Source organism: Chenopodium quinoa, unplaced genomic scaffold, assembly GCF_001683475.1.
Source record: "Chenopodium quinoa cultivar QQ74 unplaced genomic scaffold, ASM168347v1, whole genome shotgun sequence".
Classification (NCBI taxonomy): Eukaryota; Viridiplantae; Streptophyta; class Magnoliopsida; order Caryophyllales; family Amaranthaceae; genus Chenopodium; species Chenopodium quinoa.
Genome location: NW_018744718.1, coordinates 1159253 through 1175762, shown reverse-complemented (window position 1 = coordinate 1175762; position 16510 = coordinate 1159253). Strand labels below are relative to the sequence as shown.

General features: G+C 37.7%; 2 protein-coding genes across 2 annotated transcripts; one reads left to right on the top strand and one right to left on the bottom strand.

Moving 5' to 3' along the window:
- The first annotated feature begins 6671 nt into the window (after positions 1-6671).
- LOC110703264 (probable polygalacturonase At1g80170) lies at positions 6672-11335 on the top strand. The gene is made up of 9 exons (XM_021881044.1): positions 6672-7143; positions 8349-8477; positions 8631-8801; positions 8905-8925; positions 9075-9282; positions 9742-9823; positions 9911-10019; positions 10198-10314; positions 10789-11335. The coding sequence occupies exons 1-9, from the start codon at positions 6925-6927 to the stop codon at positions 11065-11067; spliced, it is 1335 nt and encodes a 444-aa protein (XP_021736736.1). The 5' UTR covers positions 6672-6924; the 3' UTR covers positions 11068-11335.
- Positions 11336-11495: 160 nt separating this feature from the next.
- Positions 11496-14511, bottom strand: LOC110703263 (peptide deformylase 1A, chloroplastic/mitochondrial-like). The gene is made up of 4 exons (XM_021881043.1): positions 13918-14511; positions 12948-13037; positions 12754-12821; positions 11496-12102 (listed from the first exon to the last, which is right to left on the bottom strand). Exons 1-4 carry the CDS (start codon positions 14353-14355, stop codon positions 11850-11852), a joined length of 849 nt encoding a protein of 282 aa, XP_021736735.1. The 5' UTR covers positions 14356-14511; the 3' UTR covers positions 11496-11849.
- Between the last annotated feature and the right edge of the window lie 1999 nt (positions 14512-16510).

Sequence of the window (16510 nt, the reverse complement as noted above, 5' to 3'; positions counted from 1 at the left end):
GAGCGAACAGTCAAAGTTGGGACGACTGCTCTGAGAGACCTTGGTGACGACTTTCACAAACTATTGAAAGAATACAAGGACATCTTTGCATTCGAAGTCCATGAAATGCCAGGCATTAGTCCTGATCTGGCGGTACATAAAATGGCCGTGGACCCGAAAAAGAAGCCGGTAAGGCAGAAGAAGCGGAACCATGGCGAAGAAAGAAGTCAGGCGGCAGCCGCCGAAGTTAAAAAATTACTTGATGCAGGGTTCATTCGGCAATGTTACTTCCCAGACTGGGTTGCAAATATGGTGCTTGTTAAAAAGCCGAATGGCACCTGGCGAATGTGTGTAGACTACACAGACTTAAACAAGGCGTGCCCCAAAGACAGTTACCCTCTGCCTAAAATTGATAACCTGGTCGACTCAACAGCAGACCATGCTTTGATGAGCTTTATGGACGCCTACTCTGGTTTCCATCAAATTCCTTTATGGAAGAAAGATCAGGAGAAGACGGCCTTCGTCACTGATCAGGGGTTATACTGTTACACGGTCATGCCGTTTGGTCTTAAGAATGCCCCGGCTACCTTCCAGCGAATGATAAACACTGTGTTCTTTGATCAGATTGGGAGAAACGTCGAGGCATACATTGATGATATGATTGTCAAGACTAAACTTCAGAAAGATCATCTGTTGGACCTCCGAGAAACTTTCGCCACACTCAGGCGGCACCATGTCATGCTCAATCCCAAGAAATGTGTCTTTGGAGTTGAGTCTGGGAAATTTCTCGGATTCCTTATCAATCAGAGAGGAATAGAGGCGAACCCTGAGAAGGTGCAGGCGGTCATTGACATGCAGTCGCCTCGTACCATCCGAGAGGTTCAGAAGTTAACAGGTTGTCTGGCGGCCTTGGGAAGATTTCTAAGCCGATCAGGCGACAAATGCTTATACTTTTTCCAGGCAATTAAGAAAAAGGCAAGGTTTGAATGGGGGCCGGATGCTGAGGCCGCCTTCCAGAAATTGAAAGTTCACTTGCATTCCTTGCCGAGGCTGGTCAGCCCTTTGCCCAAAGAAGTACTCTACATGTACCTGGCCGTCTCTGATCATGCGTTAAGCGCTGTTCTCCTTGCTGAAAGAGACGGCTGTCAGCTCCCGGTCTACTTTGTCAGTCACGTACTGAAAAATGCCGAGTTGAGGTATCCCTTAGTGGAGAAATTTGGTCTTGCACTCTTCATGGATGTTAAAAAATTGAAGCCCTACTTTTTGGCACATGCAGTCGTCGTGTATACAGACCAACCTATCAAGCAGCCATTGACCATCATGGAGTCGTCAGGCCGAATGATCAAATGGGCCATAGAAATTCAGAGCCTCGAAGTTACTTTCGAGCCTAGAAAAGCAGTGAAGGGACAAGCCTTTGCTGACTTTATTGTTGAGATGACTCGTCCCCCTGACTCTCAAGTTCCAGACCAAGTCTGGAAGGTATATGTGGACGGAAGCTCTACTTCAAATGGCTGTGGAGCAGGCGTCATATGTCAGTCGCCGGAGGGCGACAGGTACGAGTATGCTCTACGCTTTAGTTTTCAGGCCTCAAACAATGAGGCAGAATATGAAGCTTTACTAGCCGGAATCCGCATGTGCAAGGCGGCAGGGGCAAGAAAAATAGACGCCTGTTCCGATTCACAATTGATAGTGAGTCAGTACAATGACGAATATGAAGCAACCCATCCGGCCATGATCAAGTATTTACGGGCGGTCCGACAAGCAGTCGGCTCCCTTGAGGATTTCCATCTGATCCAAGTGCCGAGATCAGAAAACAACCAGGCGGATGCACTGTCAAAATTGGCATCATCCGCCTCCTCTGATACTCCTCGAACTGTTTTTTGGGAAGTAATGGAGAAGAGAAGCATCGAGGAAGACCCTATTGGAATCCTAGACAGAAGCTCAACCTGGATGGATCCAATCAGGGCATATCTGACAAACGGTACCCTGCCGGATGATCATCGACAGGCGGCAGCACTGAAAAAACGAGCAACCAGTTTTGAAATAATAAAGGGAGAACTTCACAAAAAGGGGTACCTTCAACCCTTCTTAAAGTGTGTTACTCCAGAGAAAGGACGAGAGATACTAGACGATCTTCACTCTGGTTACTGTGCTTCCCATATAGGCGGTAGGACGCTTGCTCAACGGGCAAGGCGGCAGGGCTACTTTTGGCCTACCTTAGAAGCAGATGCAATGGAGATGGTGAAAAAATGTGACAAGTGCCAAAGGTTTGGCAAGCTAATTTACCGTCCGGCTACTGACCTCACTGCCATTCATAGCCCACTAGCGTTTGCTAAGTGGGGCATGGATATTCTGGGTCCATATACGCCTGCTACAGGCGGAAGGAGGTACATACTTGTTGCCGTCGACTACTTCACTAAATGGGTAGAGGCGGAGGCTGTAAAGAGAATCAAGACGAAGGATGTAATTTCATTCATTTGGAAAAATGTCATCACTCGGTTCGGGGTTCCCATGTCTATGGTTTTTGATAATGGTCCCCAATTTGAGACGCCTGTTCTCAAAAGCTGGTTGGGTGACCAAGGAATTGCACACTACTTTGCATCTGTCGGCCGTCCACAAGCAAACGGCCAGGTAGAAGCCTTTAATAAAATCATCTCAGACGGTCTTAAGAAAAAGATTGAACGAGCAGGCGGCCTATGGGCGGATGAATTACCACATGTTCTCTGGGCCATTAGGACGACTGAAAAAGGGGCGAATGGAGAAACTCCATTCCTCCTAACTTATGGTGCGGAAGCTGTTCTTCCAATAGAACACTACGAGCCGACTCTTCGAGTAGTGCTATATGACGAAAAGACAAACTGGGAAGCCATGCGCCTTGCATTAGACTCACTTCCTGAAAGGAGGGGCAATGCTGTCTTGTGCCATGAAATTTACCGCCCGAGAATGACTAGATCATACAACAAAAAAGTACACAGGCGTCCACTCAAAGTAGGGGACTTTGTACTTAGAAAAATGGAAGCAGTTGGTAGGGCTAATGAGTCTGGCAAACTAACTCCCAACCGGGAAGGACCCTACCGAATTTGTGAAGAAGTCAGGGACGGTACCTACCGCCTGGAATCACCAGACGGACAACCGTTGCCTCGAACTTGGAATGTAGATAATCTTAAGAAATATTTCTTTTGAATGATGTAAATAATCAAGGGCTACTTAATAAAAGTTTGCACTTAATATTCAATTTTGTACTAAGAGGGGCACGCCTACTAACAAATAGTCGACTACTCTCCATGTTTAATTTTTATTCTACTTAAGAGGGGCATGCCGTCTGTACCTTTACAGTCGGCTACTCTCCATTGAGTATTTTACTCCCTTCAGAGGGGCATGCCGTCTGTACCTTTACAGTCGGCTACTCTCCATTGAGTATTTTACTCCCTTCAGAGGGCATGCCGCCTGTACCTTTACAGTCGGCTACTCTCCACTGAGTATTTTACTCTTATCACCATAGGGGCATGTCGTCTGGACATATAGTCGGCTACTCTCCATAGAAGATGGCCGACTGATTCCAAAGCACACAACCACCCCCCTTATACTTAGCTAAAAAGATTAGGGCCTGGCCGACCCTGTGCCTAAACAGGCGGCTACCCTCCTCTTACTTAGCACCTACGTTCACCAAGAACTAACCAAGGCCACATGCCGAATGATCAGACCAGGCGCCAAGCCAACTGATCCAATCTTCAAAACTAATACGACCTGTCCCAACATCATAGCAGGCGTCCGGCGGCATCCCTCCGGATGAAATTCGTCGCAGAGAGCAGCTCCCTTTTGGGTGGAACATTGCTCTATAAATTAATTACACGGCACCTATACGACTGCCCCCAAGGGCAACCACGTAGCCGTTTTTGAGACAAGGATAACTCTATCACTAACCAAACCAGTGGTAGCAGTTGACATCTGAGTCAGATGACCGCCTGTATTACTTGGGATAAATGCAGGGGGTACCTCTTGAGTTAATAGCCAACAAACATTGGCGAATCAAGGGGTCTAGCCGGCCTCCGCCGCCTGGTACCTCTACTTCTCAAGCAAGAGTGACGGTGACTGAGTAACACCAACGTTAACTCATAGTCACTCCCTCAAACTTGGTATGGAACCTAAAAGGTTTGAGTAGACCGCCTGTTTTTTGGCAAACAGGGGCACTCAAACCCCTATTCCTACTAGGTAACCACTCGGGTTAATAGCCAACAAACATTGGCGAATCAAGGGGATCAGTCGGCCTCCGCCGCCTGGTACCTCTACTACTCAATCTAGAGTGTGACGGAGACTAAGTAACTCCTATGTTAACTTATGGTCACTCCCTCAAACTTAGTATGGAGCCTAAAAGGTATGAGTCGTCCGCCTGTTTTTAGCAAACAGAGGCTCTCAACCACTACTCCTTCTAGGTTAACAACTTATGAGTTAAAAGCCAACAAACATTGGCGAATAAAGGGGAACAACCGGTACCCACCGCTTGATACCTCTACTACTCAGTTCCTTGGCAACTAGGTAACAATCATGTTTACTTGGTCAGACCACTGTCAGGGCTTGCCACATGGCACACGCTTATTCGTCCACCTTGGACCTATTATGTCATGACACGTGGCATACTCCATGCCTAATGGAGAAACCGGCCACCCAGGCCCAACTTCCGAGGGAAGCCCAATCATCCCTAGGTTAACCTAAACCTAGGATGTGCACGTTTCCCAAGGTTATAAATACCTCCCTTAATCCTCATTAAGGAGGATTACGCTGAAAAACTCACATTAAACACTCTCACCTAGAGAGACCCAATCACTTTAATTTCCGCATTAATTATTCTTTAATCAAGTACTAACTTGACCGTTGGAGGCGGAGCTCCCACCACCAGGAGTCTCCGTTGTTTTGCAGGTACAGGCGTCCGGTTCCAGTCTCAGAATTGTAACTCTCCCGCAGGACATCAGGAAACCCCGAAACAGTATCCAAAATTAATGAGCATCATATTCAAATTTGATTGGTGTAGAAAGAGACATAATGAACATTGTAGCTAATATAAATGTACATTGATTAACAAAACAACATTATATATAAGATTCATGTAATGTACATTATATGCAACATTAAAGAACATTAAAATATAATATAATGAACATGTGTGCTAATTTTAAAGAACATCATCTTCATCATCTTCAACGTGACACATTATAAATAAAAAAACAGAGCAATACATTAATAATTCCAGAAATCAATGCAATCAACTAATAATTCAAGAAATCAATGCAATAAATCATCATTGTGAAAAATAATTATAATTCAATTCAATCAAATGATAATTCAAGATATCAATTCAATCAAATTCAACGAAATTATAAAATCAATAAGAAAATCATGAAATTCAATTAAATTACAAAAAATAAAACTACATTACCTTTTCCTTCTGTAACAATGTCTTCAGTCTCGCCGAAATCATCATCATCTTGATCATCAAACGCAAAACGGCGATCTGAATCATGTCGAAATTCGCCATGATTGGCCATGTTCTTTAGCTTATCTCTCTTAAAGTTTGATTTCTCCCTATTTTTCTCTCTACAAATTCACTCAATTTGAAAATTGAAGTCTGAATATAAATTTCCTAGTTTAGACACTATATATATAGAAAGAAGATCCAAAAATCAAGTAATTAATAGTATCCAAAAAACAGAGATTCTTTTTTTCTAAAAGAAAAAACATGTGTTTAGGAGGTGGATGCACCATGCATGGTGAATCCGCCTCCAGGAAGAAAATTGATTACTTAATCCATATGAGGCTTCTCAAAGACTTGCAAAAAATAAACTTCTTAAAGCTAAACAAAAATAACATCAAGAAAAACAAAAAAAATTATTTCCTATTATATAGTAATAAAAACGTCTATAAGTGAACGCAATTGCGACTTGAAAGAGAAACCCTTTATGGTGACTTTATGACGTTTTTGTAGCTGAGGAAGGACGAGAAGGCGATGGATGGGATGATGAATTGAATTCTATGGACTTGTTCTCTTCTTCTTCCACTAGCCTTTTCATGTCGCATAAAGTTTTTGCAATACTTAATTCATATTCGGTATATTTTTGTTTTTCTTCTTCTCCCACCCACCTTTTCATGTTGCATAAAATTTTTGCAACACTCCATTCAAGTTCGGTATACTTTTCATTATCAATAGTCGAATTCTTTTTATTCGCCTCCATCATATAAAACATAGATCAACAAACTATTCTACCAAGCAAGAAAATAAATTAATACCAAAAAAATTTAATACCAAAAAAATTAGTACAAGATGTACAGCTAGTCTTATATTTATAGTAGTTCAAAAATCAAGTTTGAGCCATATTAGAATTATACTCCATATAAAACTTGTTTGATAACTAACTTTTAAACATTGTTTTAGATTGGAATTAACAGTTTTAAACTTACCAATCTCCTAAAATTAAATATTTTTCCAATCTCTTTATCATTCATAAAATTTGATTACAGAAAATTAAATCCGCAAAGATTCGCGCTCACTCTAAATCTAAAATATACGAATAATAAATTTATTTTATTTTTTTTTAGGAAAGAGTAATAAAGTAATTTTTTTTTATTGAAACAAGTAACAAAGTAATCTTAAATCATTTGATTTTTTTTTTTAAAAAAAAAAACATTTGATTTGTTTTTAGAAAAAAAAAAAAAAAAAGTTTCCACGTCATTTGATTTGTTGTCGGCTTCTTTCTGTGAAGGTCACTTAAATCTTCCAATCTTCTTCCTTCTTTTTTTTAAAAAATAAAATAAAAAAGCAACCCCACAAAAAAACACGAATTCGGAAACAAACCCAAAAAAATAAAAGTGACGTATAACATTAATTAGCTTCGTTAATTGTTAAGTATAATTTCCTGCTACAATTTATTTAATTAATTCCCAATTTGGCAAATGAAATTTCCCAATAATTTTAGAAATACTTGTACATCGTTTGTTATTATAATTGTGTTGTTGGATTTGAGTCATTTTACAAGTTCAGTGGAAATTGATTCTTTAATTGAGCTCCCACAATCTGGGTTTACAAGAAACAGGACACCCAGAAAAGAAGGGTTTGTTCTTCATGTTACTGCATATGGTGCTGTTGGTGATGGACTTCATGATGATACTGAGGTATAATTATTCATACCCATTTACCTCCTTTTTAATAAAAATGTGAAATTTATGAATTTTACAATTTCTTTGCTTTATTTATTTGATTTAATCACCAATGTATCCATTGTTATTGGTGTTGCTGCTTTTTTTATTTTATTTTTTTTGGTGGGGTGTGAATGTGTGATGATGATGATATTGTTAGCATCAAGCTTACTTAATGAAGTGATACTGATAAATTTTAGGTAATTTTGGAAAATTAAAACAGTATGTCTGTGTGCATTTTGGGGGATTCCAGAATAAGTCATGTTAGGTCGTTAGGAACTAAGGATCTGTTCTCTTCGACTTATTTTCAGTTCAGTTCAGCTCCAATAAGTTCAGTTCAGTTTTTATCTTAATTTCCTTCTCTTATAAAATATTCGGTTGAGCTTAGCTCAGCTCAACTCAAATAAGTTCAGTTCAGTTCAGCTCAGTTCAGTCAATCAGAACAAACCTTAGGATTGTTCTTCAAATTGAATGTCTGAATGTCATATTGCAATATGGAATGTGACTGTAGCTAAGTTACTCATATGCTCGTATTCGAGGAATGAAAGTCTACTGTGTTTAGAATAGCTTGATCTAAGAAGGATTCTAAGGCTTGGATATGGGAGGATTTCCCTTTGTTTTTTTGTCAACTATGAAGTGTCTACTGTAGTACTTTATGTGCTATATGATATCATCTTTAGGTTGGAAACAAGTAATCCAATAATCAATGGTGCCGTGGGCAGAGGGTGAATTTTTGTTTACTAGGATTGAATGGGATAATGGCCCAGATTGGGAGCCTTAATATATGATAAAAGGTTTATTAACGGCTTGTTGGAGAGAGTAGTAAGAAAATCGATGAAGAAAATAGCATATTTGGGGGTGATATAATACCAACTCACTATGACACACACTTTTGGTATTCTATGCAAAGATTTCATTCTAACTTGTTGATTGTTATTGTTACCTAATGATGTCGTACCAAAATAAGAAAAAGATAGAGCAACTGAAGTTATGTGTCACTAGCTACTTGTCAGCATTTTTTGTGAATTGAGATTCTTGTTTTGGTATTCTTTCCATCTCCTTCGACAATCAGATTTTCAGTGGTGGAAATAAGATTAAGCAACTGAAACTTTTCTTTGCCAGTAAATACTTGGTCTGCTAAATTGATTTTCAGTTACATCAAATGCCTTACCTCGTTGCAGGCCTTCAGAAAAGCATGGAAAGTGGCATGTTATTCATCTCAGCGATCAACAGTAATAATTCCAGAGGGATTTACTTATTTGGTGCAGCCAATGAATTTTGCTAAGTGTCGAGCTGAGGTGACTCTAAGGGTATGTTGTGATGCTGTTTTCTTTTCTGTCTTAATGGACTTCCATCTTTTTTCCAACTCAAGGATAGATTACCATTATAATAGTGGGAAACAAAGCCTCTCTTTTTTTTTTTTTTTTTTTTTTTTTTGACATTTTTCACTTGTCTTTTAACAGATACTTGGAGCAATTATTGCTCCTAAAGATCCTGAAGTATGGCTTGGTTTGAACCCTCGAAAATGGCTTTATTTTCATGGTATAAAGAAACTAACTCTAGAGGGTGGAGGGACTATAAATGGTATGGGTGAGATATGGTGGGCTAGATCCTGCAAGACCAATAAGACAATGGTATGCTGTTCTTATGTCCATGATCTTCTTTTCGGTCTTTTGAAATGTTGTTTAAAGATTCATCTAATCTTCTTTATATCTTTTTGCCTGTTGATTTTCGCAGCCTTGCCATCATGCTCCCACTGTAAGCTCTGCTACTTGCTCAAGCCATAAGTTTATGTTCTTTTTGACAGTCCTTGAATCACACTTGTGGCTCTTATAGGTTACTTTGTACTTCTTAGAGATTGATGTAGTTTTTGCAATCTTTAGATTGGCTGAACAATCATGCTGCAGGCTGTTATTTTTCACAGGTGCAAGAAATTAAAAATTCGAAATATCAGTATTGTTGACAGTCAACAAACGCATCTGACCTTTACCAATTGTCGTAGCGTTGTGGTTTCCAACGTCACACTAACAGCACCTGCTGAAAGCCCCAATACTGATGGAATCCACATTAGTGCCTCTTCTGATGTGAAAGTCATTGATAGTAATATTATAACGGGTTAGTTAATTTTCTACTGGTGTTCTTACCGTTTTTTAAATTTGCTGTGATGAAGTGATAGCTCCATATTGGTATGCCTACATGAATACTTGGGCTAGCTGCAGTCAGCGAATGCATGGATTCTTAGTTTTTTCGAATTATTATGATGGGGTAACCAATTGGTGACATGCTGGAATGCTGGATTTTGTATTTGGTTTGCCTGCATCATTTGCTGGTTTGATCCATAAATGTGGCGAGTCAAGGGATGGCTTGTTGCATTTAATAATTAATTTATAGTTTTTTGTCGTATAAATAGGAACTTTAGATGAATAATTTATGCAAATAAGCTGTCCTTTGAGATAAGAAGAGCATTGCAAAACATTAACTGTGGCTTACATATTTTGTGTTGTTTTCTCATTCACCAAACTCCATTTCTATGTGTCTCAAGTTTTTTTCTGAATGGTTTACATACTTTTGCAGGTGATGATTGTATCTCTATTGTGAGCAATTCCTCAAAAGTTGTAATCACAGGTCTTTTTTGTGGCCCAGGCCATGGCATAAGGTATTGACAATACTAATTTGTGTTACATTTATTTTGATCGGTCTCTTGTCCACCCCGAAATCTTGGCTCATTTGAAATTTCCAATAGTATTGGAAGCTTAGGAAAACAGCATGAATGGGCAGAGGTGGATGATGTTATGGTTGATGGGGCATACCTATCGAATACTCAGAATGGTGTAAGAATTAAAACCTGGCAGGTAATGGTTTATGTGATAGTTTGCTTCTTCACTCACGACAACAACAATAATGTACAATTAAAAAAAAATCAAAAATTACTGCCATGGAGCAGGTAACCAAATAATCTATGTACTCCGTATTTAACAAAAACAACCCAGTTAAGATCCTCCCACTAATGAAAGATGTCATTTGTGACAGGGAGGTGCTGGGTATGTGACAAGGGTTACTTTCCGAAACGTGAGGATGGAAAATGTCGCTAATCCGATTATAATTGATCAATATTATTGTGATTCTCCAAAGCCATGTAAAAATCAGGTATTACATACTGCTTGTAAATTTGCAAATTTTGTTCCTTCAACATATTACATGGTGTATTTTTCAGGTGCAAGTTTGTATCAAGTTGTACTCTATTCTAACACATGCTCTTCTTCATATGTTTTCATTTCCGTGTAGTGCATATAGCATATTATATCATTTCCTACGTATATGTTTTAGCTAGAATGCCTGAAATATACTGAACATATTTAGTTTATTGGGAAACATTTAACAGTATGAGATTATGAGGGTCAGCCTGCTTCTTGATTGTCCTATCCTTTTCTTCACTGGCTTTCCTCCCTAGTCCTCTCAGATGTTAACAAGCATAAGCATGGAAATTGCATAAAACAATCTTCTCTTGTTTTTCCTTCATGTCCAAAACTCTCAAACTTATATGTATGGTTAACACAAAACAGTGATAGTTTCCCCCTGGCTTGATCTGAATAATTGGAGTATTATTTCATTTACCTGCAGACATCAGCAGTACATGTTGGTAAAATATCATTTGTGGGCATCAAAGGGACTTCAGCGTCAGAGGAAGCGATAAGATTTGCTTGCAGTGATAGCAGTCCTTGCCAAGGGTTATATTTGAAGGACATCCAGCTCATAAGTTACACAGGAATCACAACAGCATTTTGCTGGCAAGCCCAAGGTTCGAGTTCTGGGTTTGTGTATCCTTCCCCTTGCTTTCCAACCAGCAAAAGCATGATCAAGCAAAAACCAACTTTCAACGCCCTTCATTATTCAAGTTGAACATGGAAAATCATCTTCTGTCAAATAATGAGATTTGATGATATGACACGGGGTGGCTACTTTTGCAATGTCATGAATCATGAGCTCTACTTATCATCGTAGACTGCTTATCATCGTCGCTTTTAAAAGTTTGTGGATTGGTTTGTACTTATCTTGTGTAAAATATATGTAACCTGAACATAGTAGCAGTCTACTCTGAATATATGTACTGCATGAAACAGAACATTGAGATGCATTTTTGAAGGCTATATATGGCTGCAATTTGCAAGTAATTGTCTCCTAATGTAAGTCCAAAATCAAATTCCCTGCAATTTTCCATTTAATTTCTTCTACTAGGAATGTTTTGACATTGACTAAGCACGCAATAGAAGTGAATTACAAATCAATAATTGTATTCAGAAAGGAAATTTTAAGCCTGTAAACAATAATTTTGCTTAGAATATTATTATCATATCATAATTCATTTGAAGTTAATTTAAAGCGATGAAAGAAAGGTCAAATATAATCCAACCAATTAACCTAAGTATTCAAAAATTTCAACACCAACCAGAATTAACATTCAAACTGATGTAACCCCACTAAGAGGGAGAGAAATGAAATATCCAAGTACCTTTGGAATAAATAGCTTATAAAAAGTAGAGCAACCTACAGAGATCTTTCCCACTAAAATATAACATGTGATCAATATGAAATTAATCAAAATGAATGATGGTTTCCCTTGAAAATTCTTGAGCTAATTATACCAATGTAATGGGTGACAAGATCCTCCATCGGCTAGTCTATCAAGATGAAATCTTCCGTGCTCCAAGCTTCGGACAGCCAACTGCAAGAGGTAAATCTAAGTTTTCAACAGTTCTGAATGTCCTTGGCATCATCTTGTCAACATATAGAGCACCCTCCAAATGGTCACACTCATGCTGAAGAATACGTGCCTGCCATCCTGAAGCGTCCACTTTTATAGGCTGCCCATATTGATCCAGTCCCTTGACTTCGACATCAAGATATCGCTCCACCACTGCTCTATACCCGTCGACACTGTAAATTATCAAAACTTTTAGATTCAGAAATATAAGTATCATGAGTTTTGGCACACCGTTACAGGAAGAACGATGTCAAATTTGAATACATAAGTGTTATATCATAATTCAAAGCAGCATGCCAACACCATTCCAACCTATGCTACAGCTAAAACATACATGTTATGTCACAGGTAATTTCATTTGACAAATGGCCTATGCTCGAGGCAGGAAAGTCAGGTCTCACTTTGCCTGGAATGTATTTGAACAAATGGCCTTACACTTCAGCACTATCCTGGATTGTATTTAAACTTCAGAAATAAGAAAGATATTTGAGCCCTCCATTCTTTCCTTATTTTCCCTCAATATTTTTAAAGGGGAATTACAAAGGTAGTAATATCACAGAGTGTATGCTGAAATAAAAGGGGTATGCTAGATCTTCTTCCTAATACCCTCATATAACAAAGAATATCACCTTAGTACTGTGTATACACAAAATGGATACCATCACAACAAAAACAGTTACTATGCCGCTAAATATAGCAGTAATAGGCCAAATAGCACATATAGTGTAACACGTGAGTTGCAAGAGACCATTTGGTGGAAACGATCCTATTTTATCATGACAGATACTCAGGCTGAAAATATTAATGAAGGTAATGTCTCGTACCTCAGGCAGCCTTCAAAGAAAAGTGCCGTTCTGTTGCTCTTCTTTTTCAACACCGGATTCACAATAACCTGCCTCAAATCTAAGAGTTTGTCAATATATAGAGAGAACATTGCACTTCCTAGAAATTAGAAGGAACATAAACCAAAAGGAAATTCCATTTCATCTGTTTAGAATGTTCTCGTCGTCTATCATACCAGAAGATCAAATGGGCGTCTATCTTGTGCTTTAATCTCCTCTTTTGGCGCATAACTGATGAACTCTTTTGTATCTTCCAAAACAATAATCTACACAAAGATGAAAAACTAAGTTCATATTTGGCTTACACCTAGTTATTGACTAGTTGGGTCGAGCTATTACAAAAGAAAAATAGCTTATTGTTATTTGCCAAACAACCATTCCATATCACAAGCACTGTACCTTAGTAAAACAAAATTTTGAAGTTAAAAAATGGTCAGAACTGTATAATTTCAAAATTCCACGGGTAATCATCAAAAATCTCAAACATTCAACAAAGTGTAACAAATTAACAATTGTACATATTCCTAACACATTATTCTAATTTGGTACAGTAATAAAAATAAAATATAAGACAAAGTTCCATGAGGTCCAAATGTACGCAACTTTACCACTTACAAGAAAAACTAGTGAAACAATAATACATAGTACTAATACTACTAAACAAGGCTTTCCTGAGGTCCAAATGTACACAATCTAACTTATAACAAGTCTACCAGTGGAAGTGGAAACACTGTTTAAAAAAAAAAAAAAACTAAATTAACACACAATTATCAAACAAAACTTAATTGACTAAAGTCTAGGGATGGTACTCAACACTTGTGATTAGTCAAACTAGGTGTCTACGTCTACATTATATCCTTTGCGGCTCTCAATACACCAAATAAAACATAAAATCAAAGGCAAATACAACCCTATTTCATATTATTTGCAACGATTTCATTAGAGTGAATAAATGTCTAATCATTGCAAATAATATAAAACACCGTTACAAGCACTGCAACTCATGTATTACACAATTATCAAATAATATGAAACAATTATTTGCAACGATTTCATTAGAGTGAAAAAATGTTTAATCATTGCAAATAATATGAAATGGAGGTAATTGGGAAAATAAATTAAACCAACAAGAAGTCAAGAATCAACCTTTAAAGGGACACCAATTTGGGGAGCAGCAAGTCCAACACCAGGAGCAATCCTCATAACCTTAATCATATCATCAATTATCTTCTGAATCTTCTCAGACCCGATTTCATTCGGGTCAACTTCTCGGGCCGGTTCATGAAGAACCGGGTCACCCGCTTTAACCAAGTCGGGCAACTTCTGCTTGTTTTTTTCCCCAAGACCCAGTAACCAACCTGCCCGAGTTTTTAATGTAGAAGGTGAAGAAGATAAAGAAGAATTGAGGGGTTTTGTACTGAAAAAATGGGTTGTTTTAATCGGGTTTGGGCAAATGGGTAAGGGATTTGAAGTGGGTAATTGGCAAAATTGGAGATGGAAAAATGGGGTGATGAGAGATTTGGGGTTAGGGTTTATGGAGGAGAGAGAAAGAAGGCGGTTGGAAAAGCGGGGAAAAACCTCCATTGTTGTGGGTGGCTAAGTTATGGTTGCTTTCTTACTTGAGCTTAGATAAGTGAAAACGAAGTTGTTTTTCATATGCTTAGTTTTCGATTGGGTGTAACCCGAGAATGTACCAATAAGCCTATCGGAAAGCAATGCTGAACTTATTTGAACTAAACTTTTTCGAGCTTATTTCATGTTTTGGTGGACCTTAAACTAATCTTTTCTAAATTTATTTGATGTTTTGGTATGTTTAGGACTTTTAATGGACCTTATTAGATAAATATGTATCAGATTTAAAAAAGCCTCTTTAAAATTGAAACTTTATGATAAGTTGATAACCGCTCTCCTCTCTTAAACCCAAGCTTGTATTGCTGAATTTTGGAGGAACTTTTATCGGTTACTACAGCCTACCGGTGAAAAACCCTTATTTATGTTTCTTTGGTGATTTCCTTGCTTATGTTTGTTTATTTTGTAATCATGTTAACTCTTTCTCCTTCTGAGAGGAAGTTTCTCTTTGAAATCGTCAAAGAACCAATGATTTTTTGTGCAAAAATTATATTGAAATATAGAAAAAGTTTTGTAAGAAATTGTAATGTCTAACAACATTTCTATTAAGAGAGTAACAATAATGTATCAATTTTAGATTTAGCTATATAGTCTAGTCTAGAATAAATGAACAAAATGTTAAAAGGGATGTTAAAAATAGAGGAGCAGCATTCAAATAAAATATTTTACCAGTCTGTTATCAATCTGTGGAATGAGGGTGATGCTTAGCAAATATACTCATAAAATAAACATTAACAGGGATCTAACTCATCTAAGGCGGGGGTGAAAATTAGGGGTGTACAAAAACTGGACCGGACCTGAAACCGGACCTGAACCGACCTGATCCGGACCGGACCTGACCCGAACCTGTTGATTCAGGTCCGGTCCCGGTCCTTGAAAATCAAGGTTCCCGGTTCCGGTCCGAACCCGGTCTAAAACCGGGGGTTTCAGGTCTGGACCTGAAACCCGGTTTTTTTTTTTTAAAAAAAAAAAAAAAAACAAACACAAAAACTCAAAAAATCAGAAACGCTGCTCAGTGCTCTACTTCAATTTTTATTTTATTTTCTAACCCTAACTCGTTGCTCACCCTGCTCTGCCTCTACGTTGCGCCTCCTCCCTCATTCTCACTCTCTCCTCGCCTCTGCCTCTGCACTGCGACATCTCCCTTGCTTCCTCACTCTTAGGCGACGCCCACCCAAGGCTTGCTACATCAGCCACCGCAAATCTCCGGTAAGTTTTTTTTGCATATTTAATTATTCTTTATTCTTTTGTTCTTGTTTGAAATTCCGAATTATGGTGTATTGGTGTTCATGTTCAGTGTTCTTGTTTAATTTATATACATAATTCGAATTTATATATGTTTAATTTTATTTATATACATAATTCGAATTATATATGTTTAATTCGTATAAGATATACATAATTCGAATTTATATATGTTTAATTCGAATAAGATATACATAATTCGAATTTATATATGTTTAATTTTTGGAAGTATGCTTAAATTTATATATGTTTAATTTAATTTATGTGGGTCGAATTTTTGTTCATTTTGGCCGAATTTTATTTATGTTCAGAATATATATTCGAATTTATATACGTATTCGAAGTTATATATGTTTAATTTTATTTATGTGGGTAAGCTCTTATGTTTAATTTTATTTATATATGTTTAATTTTGGCTGTTAAGCAGGTTTGATGATTAGGGTTTATTGTTTTTGAATTTATGAACTTGAATTTGTGTTGGGGGTAATTGTGGAAGTTTGATTTTGTGAATTGGGTTTTAATTTGCAGGTTTCGATTGCTTTTGGTGGTGCTTCTAGAGAGAAAACTCAGGTTAGGGAATCAATTCAGGGTTTTGTGATGAATTTGAAATTAGGGATTGGTTTGTCTTGATCTATTAATTTTAGTTGAATTTGAAATGGAATTATTCAATTGAGACTTGTTTGAGCATGCAATTCACAATTTTTCCTGTCTTGGATGGTTAATTGTGTGAATTTGCCGTGTTTTTGGATCATTAATTTTGATTTATTAGTTTGATTCTTATTGTTACCTGCTTTAAAGATACAAGATTATCTACATTCTGCTCCTATAAGTTGATTGTTTGATTTATTTTTGTTTCGAAATGAGA